The sequence below is a fragment of the Blennius ocellaris genome, assembly GCF_963422515.1.
Source record: "Blennius ocellaris genome assembly, chromosome: 4".
Taxonomy (NCBI): domain Eukaryota; kingdom Metazoa; phylum Chordata; class Actinopteri; order Blenniiformes; family Blenniidae; genus Blennius; species Blennius ocellaris.
Genome location: NC_137653.1, coordinates 4,845,953 through 4,856,252, shown reverse-complemented (window position 1 = coordinate 4,856,252; position 10,300 = coordinate 4,845,953). Strand labels below are relative to the sequence as shown.

Below are 10,300 nucleotides of genomic sequence, written 5' to 3'. Positions count from 1 at the left end.
AATTTAAACTTCCTATTGGAAGACACTCAAATAAAAATACAACAAAAGTAGATTGCATATTCAGCAGCGACTTTATTGAACATTGAATCAAAGGGTAACAGCAGAAGACAATGGAAGCTGGAGATTAAATGGTAAATATGCATAAGATGGTCAGAGGTTCAGTCTACATTAATGCAAGACTTTTTCCTAAATCAACTGACATTCTGTGTAGTTTCATATTTTAATAACTGTGTAAATTGTGCTCAGACCTTTGAGATCGTCACACACATCTTCCAACACTCTGAGATGTTTGTGACCAACGACTGAACTATGGCTTTTATATTGGTTTCACAGTGCACTGCATTCAAACATTGATCACACTGCTGCTGCTCACGTCGTTTCATAATTCACTAATGACTGATGTGATACTGGCATGCTGTTAGGATGTTAATGTGAGAATGGAGATGAAGGAAAAGACAAACTAACAAATATCAAGGGAATCCTTGACGCTGTGAATTCAGAACTGCTGCTGTTTGTTTTAGTCTCCAACCTCCTGAAACAGCTCCGGCTTTGCGCTTTATTTTTATTTTTATTTTTTAGCACTGGGATGGTTCAGTGGCTACGGCTCAAAGTTTCATTATTGGTTTAGGCCGCCGTGTTTGGATTTAATATAACATTAGGCACATTTAACTTCCTTTTTATGTCTCATGGTGATGGTCTGAACTCATTTAGAGCTGCAGAAACTCAACATCTTTTATAAGAAGACGCCTTTATCAGTTTTCTGAAAACCTTTTGAAATTCTTGATTTTTTATTTTTTACTTTCTGACCTGTGGCACATATTTTGTTTCCTATGAGCTCTATAATCTTATCACTGATTCCGCTCGTCTCATCCAGAGAGATTACTTTTAAGTAATTTCAGTAACGATATTATTTATAACAGTAAAGATAATAACAGCCTACTCATCCTCAACACATGCCATTTATAGTGTCAAATGAGTGACACATACTGCAATCTGACTCAGTAAGTCCATCCATCCATCCATCATCTGCCGCTTATCCGGGACTCAGTAAGTATAAATATGAACTTTTCACATCTTTTATGCCTGGTATATTGCACTATGTGACTATTTTGTATGTGGCTGGTTTTAATTAGGAACTCCTGCTTTGCATGAAGACTCAAGAGCTGAGCGAAAGAGTTTAATGAACCCGCCGTTTTCCAGCCCCACACCACCAGTCATCAGGACGCCCGGCGTACAAAGAAAGCAAAGTTTTCTCAGTTTAAGTAAGATCACAGAAAACTTTATATCCGTCGTTCAGATGTGTGCGCATATGTAACACGGAGCAGCAGCTGGTGTAATGTGGCTCTTTAAATCCTCGTAGCTCCGTCATGAATATTATGTCAGGTTTATGTTCGTCAGAGCTCCAAATTGACTGTCAGTGGTTCCCCACCGTTTATTAAATTACACCTCAGCTTAACAAAAATAATATAAAATAAAAATCCCACAGGGGCATCGCAACCTCTGACGACTCCTTCGTAAATATACAGAAGCAACAGAAGCTGGCTGATGCACGATAAGCAGGGATTGTGGTGTGTTGTTCCGACTCCCCAAAGGGAAACGTCTCCGGGTCAAATTAACCAGAGGAGCTTCTACAAAGACGTACAGCGAAAAACGGACTTCAAGTCAGACAGGAAGTTTGTGCGTGTTTGTGTACGGGAATAAAAAGCAGGTCCGATCCGAGATTTCCTTTTGGAGACTGCCGCTGCTGCCGTCATTTACAGGCTGGAAGATGACAAGTGGTGGAGGAAGTCTAGTGCTGCGTCCACTTGATGCTCTTCAGATCGATGCCCTCCTGAACCATCTCCCACAGAGGACTGAGAGACAGAGACAGAGACAGACAGATTTTACAGGCTAATACAGACAACAAGGCCAACACAATAAAAAAAAAAACCTAATTCGGACAGCAGTGTGTGTTTGACGTCCATTTGCAATCAAATGGGTCTATATGCTAGTGATTATAAAAGGAGTGGAAATGTGCTGCTGATCCACTTTCTAATACCCATAATAAATACTAAAGCCGCATTTACACATACCCGGGTATTAACAAAAACAGATACATCCCCCTCTACATTTAAGAAAACAATCTTAATTTACACAGATCAGCATATACACATGGTTCAGAGCTGCTATGAGCATGCCAAACCTGTAGGGGGCAGTGTAACAACAAGCATGAAGCCATGATAGCCAATCAGAATCTCTGGAAGAAAAGGACAACTAATGTCTCTGGATGATTTCTGTAACGTTACCTTTGTTTGCCCTGTGAGGGACAGTCGACTTGTGAAGAGAAGTAGAGATGGACATAAAAGGTAGCCTCCAAAATAATTTAGTTCTTTTTTTTTTCTTTCTTAAAAAGTCTTTCTGACCTCCGGCAAAACACGTTATTTTTGTTCAAAGATCTCAAAAGTGGGCTCACCTCATCTCTCGGAGTCTGCGGACCTGATGGATGCATTTCTCTGCCGTGTAGTCGATTTCTTCTTCTGTGGTGAATCTGCCGATACCGAACCTTAGAGCGACACAAATACAGAAACTGCATTGGTGAGAAAAGTCCCGACGTGAGAAAACGTAAGACGCACAAATAACCAACAACAGTGAGAATCATAGCTACAAATAAAACAAGTTAATCGTTTGTCATGGATGCGACTTCAGGTTCATTTAAATTATTTTTTTCTACATTTTTTTTTTTTTTTTTTTAATGGCAAGACACATTATAAATACCATAAACACGCGTACACACTAGATAAGAATTCTTGAATAAATAAATGTCATCAATACACGGGTGTAGTGTTCTCTTAAGAAACATTTCGTACGTATGTGCCCATGTAATGAAAATGCTTCGATCTACACGGTATATAAAATCTGAATGACACGGGACGCCTAATCCGTCGATAAAATGAGACTTAATTTTAATTCCGATTAACAAGAGTGAGGATTATTAGCAGGTTCATCATGACGCTCCATTAAAGGACTGAATATACAAGAAAGGTTAAACCTAAAGCCAACAGATTAAATATTGCTACGGAAGCGATTATTGGCTAAACTATAATCAGATTAAAAAAAAACAAAACGGTTTGTACCTGATGGAAGAGTGAGCCAGATCCTCGTCTGCTCCGATGGCTCTGAGCACATAGGACGGCTCCAGAGACGCCGACGTGCACGCACTGCACACATACACAAAATATTAATTCATCTTTAAAAGTGACAAAAAGCACTCATTTCGGTTCGTGTTTGCCACCGACCTGCCAGATGACAGAGCGACGTCTTTCAGTGCCATCAGCAGACTCTCTCCCTCCACGTAGGCGAAGGAAAGGTTGACGCAGCCTGAAAACAAACAACAGGATTTACTGATTTACTCAGACACACAAATGAACAAATGAAAAATGCTCGTAACATATTGTGTATTTTTTTTTTTTTGATCAAGAACCATAACTCATATTTTCACACCATGTAAATTACTTTGCTGCTTCATAAATTATCTTCATTTAAAAAATAAATAAATAAATAAATAAAATAAAATAAATTATCTTCATTTACAAAATCGAAATGTTTTTATTTTGGGGGGGGGGTCAATACGTTTTCTACTGAAAAATTCAGGTGAATTGAATTGCTGCTAAAACTTTTTTTTTTTTTTTTTTTAATGAGTGCTTTGAAATTTCGGTCCTTTTCAATTCGTCATCATAACCGTATACAATTTAATCAATGCAACAGTCGTTGTACAGAAAGTACCAACGTCCAGTACTCTTTGTATCTATTTAGAACACTCGCATGGTTTAGAACAGCACACGTGAGGATACGTTGGCAAACTTCCAGACCTCAGCTTCAACTACGGGAGCGGAGAACGACGCGCTCGGTCGTTAATCAATATTCACCCGGGTAGCGTTGTTGTGGATCTCCATTCATGATGACGTCGGGAATCTCCGAGACGATCTTCTGAACCAGTCGATTGGCCAGCATGGACACTCTCTGGTGGTCATACTGCACACGCACGCACACGCACGCACACGCACGCACGCACGCACGCACGCACGCACGCACGCACGCACGCACGCACGCACGCACGCACGCACGCACGCACGCACGCACGCACGCACGCACGCACGCACGCACGCACGCACGCACGCACGCACGCACGCACACACACACACACACACACACACACACACACACACACACACACACACACACACACACACACACACACACACACACACACACACACACACACACACACACACACACACACACACACACACACACACACACACACACACACAGTAAGCACGGGGACACCTGGAGTCTTTGTTGCAGGTGAATCCATGTGTGTGTTTTCTCGTTGAACCTCGAGCTCCTGCTGTGCGATGTGGCAGGCGGCTCCCAGCCCGACGGCCAGCGGCGTCGGGACGGTGCCGGAGCGCAGCCCCCGTTCCTGCCCGCCTCCGTTCTGCAGCGGCTCCAGACGCACGCGAGGCCGGCGACGCACATACAGGGCGCCCACACCTGCACACACACACGATAAATCGTTAAGTTTTATTGATACAAATTTCAATGACGGACGAGATTTTCCTTCACGTTCTCTACCGACTTTCTTTGTTTTTCCTATCATCAATCTTCTTTTTCCACCCCCCCACCCATGTCGTAATAATAAATTAGCGTCGCTGTAAAGCGCTAAAGCTAACCTTTTGGTCCGTAGACCTTGTGACCGCTGATGGACATCAGGTCAATCTTCCAGTCGGTGACGTTGATGGGAATCTTTCCAACCGCCTGAGCAGCGTCAGTGTGAAGGAAGACTCCCTTGGAGCGACATATCCGACCTGCGAACACAACGTTAAAAATAAAAAAACAAAAAAACAAAAACACAATGAATTGCTTTGGTCCGTGTGACACTTTGATCCGACTTATTCTGAGTAACTAACTAATGTTGGTGTAGATTGAAGCTCCTTACGACACCTGATGTTTTACTTACCGATATCTTTGATGGGCTGCGTGACTCCGATCTCATTGTTGACCGTCATCACCGACACCAGAGCGGTGTCGGGACGCATGGACGCCTCCAACAGCTGGACAGATGCACAGAACATTTAAATATATATATACAAACAGTCACCTCTGTGTGTGTGTGTGTGTGTGTGTGTGTGTGTGTGTGTGTGTGTGTGTGTGTGTGTGTGTGTGTGTGTGTGTGTGTGTGTGTGTGTGTGCAGCATGTCAGTGCTTGCATGTACCTCCAGGTCCACCAGTCCGTTCTGCTGGACAGGCAGGTAGGTGACGCTGAAGCCTTCAGACTCCAGAATTCGGCAGGAGTCCAGGACACACTTGTGTTCGGTCTGCGTGGTGATCACGTGACGCTTCTTGGCCTGGTAGAACCTGGCCACTCCCTGCAGGAGAGGGGGGGGCAAGTTGTGTTGTCGTTATTTGTTTCTGGCCACGGGATTTCTTTGGGTCCCATCCCACAACATTCACCAAGTGATGAAACGAGTCTAAAAACTTCACGCATGTTGTTCAAAAGATGATTAAAGCAAAAAAATTATCAATCTTTCTGATTCCCTATTGATGGGAGGAAAACAAAACTACAACATGTAAATCTACTGTGTGAGAAAAGAAGACGATCTCGCCGCCCCAGATGTGGCGACAGGAAGGTGTGTCTGTGCGATGAAGAGGAGGAAAGCGGAGCGTTTACCTTGATGGCCATGTTGTTGGACTCTGTGGCGCCGCTCGTGAAAATGATTTCTCTGGGATCGGCACCGATGAGGTCAGCCACCTGCTGCTCGGAGAGAGACGACAACTCGGTCGGTAACCGTGTTCGGATCGGTCTTTTAGCGGAGACAAAAGTCCCAGCGGGTGACGAGTCCTTATTATTCAGGCTCAAAATCTTATTTATTTTAAATCTCTTCTAAAAACACAATTTTATCACGATGGCTATAATTTATTGGTTCATAATATTTTTACTGAAAAATATAACTATGTTTTTTAAAAGTGCAATATAAAATCATCATTATTTTTTACACATTTGTTACACACTGAAGTGGTGCAACAAAAAGTAATAATTTTCACTGTTTGATTGAAGTCAGTCACATTACAGGGAGAATTCTTCTAAAACAACCACATCCAGATGAAAAAAAATCTAAATTTTTGTCCTTTTTGTGAAAAACCCATGGCTCTATATCTTAAGCTTCACATGTTCAAATACAGAATATCTGCACATACTCAAAACTACATCAAATCAGCTCAAGGTGTTTCCTAATTAAAAAAAAAAAGAAACTTGAGACAAAACAAGTGAAAGGATCACTTCATGGAAAACTCTGACACTGCTCATGCAGTAAATCAAAAAAAAGATCCATTCAACTTAGTTTTAACATTGAAAAAGGTATGTTTAGATTAACTTTCTGTTAAATGACATCGATTTGAGGCAAACAACACGAGCTGCAGCAGTTTTCATATCCTTCTCTGAGCAAATACGTCAGAAATATTTTTTGTTCAGATTGAAACGACACCCTGAAATGACGCAACAGGGGACCAGAGTACACGTTGGGTACAAGAAATATAGATTTATCCCCCCCCCCCCTCTCTCTACCTTCCTGGCGGTCTCCATGGCGCTCTCGCTCTCCCAGCCGTAGGCGTGTGTCCTGGAGTGAGGGTTACCGTAATAATTCACCTGGAATGGCAACATGGCATCCAGCACCCGGGGGTCCTAAACACACACACGCATACATTAAACTTCAGGTGAGTTTTTACCGCTCCGACTGTGACATCAGCGCAGCCAGTAACCATGACAACATGGGGGAGTAAATGGTACCATGGGTGTGGTTGCCTGGAAGTCCATGTAGAGCGGGCGAAGCTCGTCTTTCTCCAGTTCATGCTTCTTGATCAACTCTGCGGGACAAACAACATTCCCTCAGGATCGAAACTACTTTTTTATCTCTTTTTTTTGGTTATTTTAGACCACACATTAGGTAACTTCACAGCTTTATTAACTACATTTGTAAAAATTCCAAGCGCCACAGATGTGCAAACATTTAATGATTGACTGAGAAAACTAAACATCCCTTTTCCCCGCGAGACCTGCCGGAGCCCAGCGAACAATGACAGTCATTCTGGTGGGTTTCCTCAGTGCTTCATCACACCCTGGGTCACAGAAGGGTCACCTGATGGAGTCTCATTCATAACAACCCAGTCTGGGCAGTAGAGTAGACTTATTTAATCTAGTAACAAATAAATAACCGAGAGTGCACTTCCGCAGAACATACTTCTATTTGTTTAATATTGAAAAAGCCAACATTCCCATCAATCTTCTTTATTACCGTTTTTTCCTTTTTTGGGTTGTATTTTTTAACAGGCATGTCGAAAGACTGAAATAATGTACTGCGCATGCTTGGGGAAAGAACTAGAATTAATTTAATCTTGAATTAGAAAGTTTACAATTTTGCTTGCCTCTTAAAACAATATAACTTCAAAGTAAAAAAAATGATTTCCCAGCTTCTTTAATATCATAGACTGCTTGTTTTAGATGCTTATATTGATCGTCCATACTTTTATTTCTCCTTTAAACGTCTTGTTTCTTAACAACAGTCTTAATGCATCTCAAAATTAGTTCTGTTTGTTTCACATTCCTGACGATAAACTTTGTTTACTTGTCATATTTGTTAAGTATTGATATTCTGTCGGTTTTATTGTTTCAGTTGGCCTATTTAGGAGGCTTATCAATGGGTATTGATTGTTTTTGTGATCAATCACGTCATTATTAAACATGTTTCCACTGCGTGTTAAAAAAAAAAGTTTCCACATTATACTGCGTCACTTTGGGATTAGCTCCGTGCTGCTAGCGGGTGTGCGGACCTGTCGGCTCCGGTCTCGCGGTTACCTTTACGTGGAGCGCTGGCGGCTGTCCGCTCGCAGCCCAGCCGGACGGGGAACCACGAGGACGGCCTCAGCAGCCGCGAGGAGACGGTCCTGCCCGGGGAGAGCATCTGGTCGGCGGACGGGCTTCAGCTGGAGAACCGCTGACCTCCGTCAACAACAGCGACCCGTCGAGCGCAAACAAACGAGCGACGTGAGCCGACCCGGGGCAGCTTCACCCGCAGGTTCAGGGTAACAAATATGGAGGAAAAGCACGAATTAAACCCAGAACTTAGCGATGAAGTAACGTTTTTGATCCCCGCAATGTTGCCGCCTGTCACTTTTATCCAGGCAGCGGACAGTCAAGTACGACTTCACAGGAACGGAAGCTTCCGGTGTGGACTTTCAAAACAAAGGATCCCCGTTGCAATGACATTTATAATAATAAATTAAAATAAATGAAATGTGTTTCCAAATTAAGACACAGCTAGCAATACTTTATCAAATACCCCAAAATGTATTCTTGTGCCTGCCTTCGTAGCAAGGAGCAAAGATCCCACTAAAGTGCTCTACAGAGTCACAAGATCCTTCCTTCCTGTGGCCATCAGACTATAACTCTTCTTGAAAATACTGTCTTTCCTGTCATTTATATTTTTTTCCATACTCATATAATCACTGTGAAGCATCACACATATGTAATATGACTTAATTGTTATTCTGTCTTATTTTTGATAATTTAACTTTGATTTATTTATCTTATTCTATTCTGTGTGAAGCAACACTGTGAAGAATTTATCTCTGAGATAAGTAAAGTATTTCTATTCCATCTATTCTATTGGGTTGTCTCCATTTTGTTTGTTACATGAGGAATTAAAGAGAAGGTGGTTAAAATTTTATGTTCCAGATACAGTCCCCCAGCAGTGCATCCTGTTGTAACTTTGCCCAGCTTGACGCGCTGTGCGTCTCCGTGTGTGCAGAGTCGACGCTGTTTCACTGTTGCACAAGAGGCGGAAGCAGGGAGTCGGGACTTCTTCTGAGTCTTTTGGCTTCTGATTGGCCAATTCACGTTATTTTGGTCCAATATGGGGCGGGGCCTGAAACCTAGGTCCCATCTCTGATTGGCGGGATAGAGGTTTACAAAACAGTATTTTCGGTCAAGTTCATCTCCACGTTTCTGCACCCATGTTACATATGTTAGGCATGTATTACACTAATGCTCCCCCCCCCACACACACACACTAGATAGATAGATAGATAGATAGATATGATTTTTTTTAAATATCAGGAGAAATTGTGTAAGCAATTATATCCTTTTTTAATTTTTAAACAAATGTCATAGAATATTGCTGGAAAACTTTGTCTCGATTTATTTTATAACACCATAACTAAAAAGTAAACAACTGTGTGCTCAACAACACTGTTGGAGGAAGTGTGGAGTGGTGCCACTTTGGAAAACTGTAAACAATATGATTCTAAAAACCATTTGAGGATATGAAATTCCAAACACCTTCCCAGTAATGAGAGTCTTATGCAAGGTTAAGAAAATTGGATGACTATTTGTGAAGCGACACCAGTTAGATAAGTCATATGATGTCACCACTGTCACCAAGAAAGCTCAGCAGAGAGTGCACTTCCTGATTGTCCTCGGGAAGAACAGCCTGTCCACTACACTGCTGCTGACTTTCTACCACCGTCCAGCACCTGCTGACACACTACGTCACAGTTTGGTATGGGAGTAGCACTGAGGAGGAGGACACAGACGAAGATCACAGCAGCACAGGGGACTTTTGACTGCCGTCATCCCTCCCTGATGGACATTTACACCTCCCGGTGTCTCAGCAGACCACACAACCTCACCAAGGACAGCTCACACTCTGGTCTCCACCTGTTTGACCTCTTGTCTTCCGGTGGCAAATACAGGTGTATCAAAGAAAAGAAACAGACTCAAAAACAGTTTCATTTACAGAGCCATAAACACCCTGAATTCACACATTCACTGATTCACACACATTCTGCACATTACAAACAACACAAACCATACTGTGAAAAAACTGGGACGCTATATGCAATATTGCACTATACTTTCTTGGATTGCACTGTGAGAAGAGGAACACTCCTGTCTCATTGCACACTGTATAATGATAATGAAGGGTATTGTATTCAATTCTATTTTATAGCAATTCAAAAAGCTTCAAGACAACAATTTGATTGTGTTTTTCCTTAGAACATTATTGTGATTTTGTAGTGTATATAAATTAAATTCATGTCGTTTTATTTATAAAGAAAATCAATTTAAAAACTAAAGTAAAAAAACAAACAAACCGTAAAACTTCATCGAGACAAAAACAATATGGGAGTTATGACTCCGTTGCAGTTCCAAGGATACCCAGCAAGTGGCGCTAATTACGTAATCCGCTATTTGACAACCTGAAAT

General features: G+C 42.0%; 1 protein-coding gene across 1 annotated transcript; it reads right to left on the bottom strand.

Moving 5' to 3' along the window:
* Nucleotides 1-52: 52 nt before the first annotated feature.
* nfs1 (NFS1 cysteine desulfurase) lies at nt 53-8,248 on the bottom strand. The gene is made up of 13 exons (XM_080495494.1): nt 7,892-8,248; nt 6,827-6,903; nt 6,605-6,721; nt 5,711-5,794; nt 5,256-5,408; nt 5,000-5,093; nt 4,713-4,847; nt 4,376-4,533; nt 3,906-4,011; nt 3,276-3,357; nt 3,114-3,197; nt 2,453-2,542; nt 53-1,853 (listed from the first exon to the last, which is right to left on the bottom strand). Exons 1-13 carry the CDS (start codon nt 7,995-7,997, stop codon nt 1,790-1,792), a joined length of 1,350 nt encoding a protein of 449 aa, XP_080351620.1. The 5' UTR covers nt 7,998-8,248; the 3' UTR covers nt 53-1,789.
* Nucleotides 8,249-10,300: the final 2,052 nt, after the last annotated feature.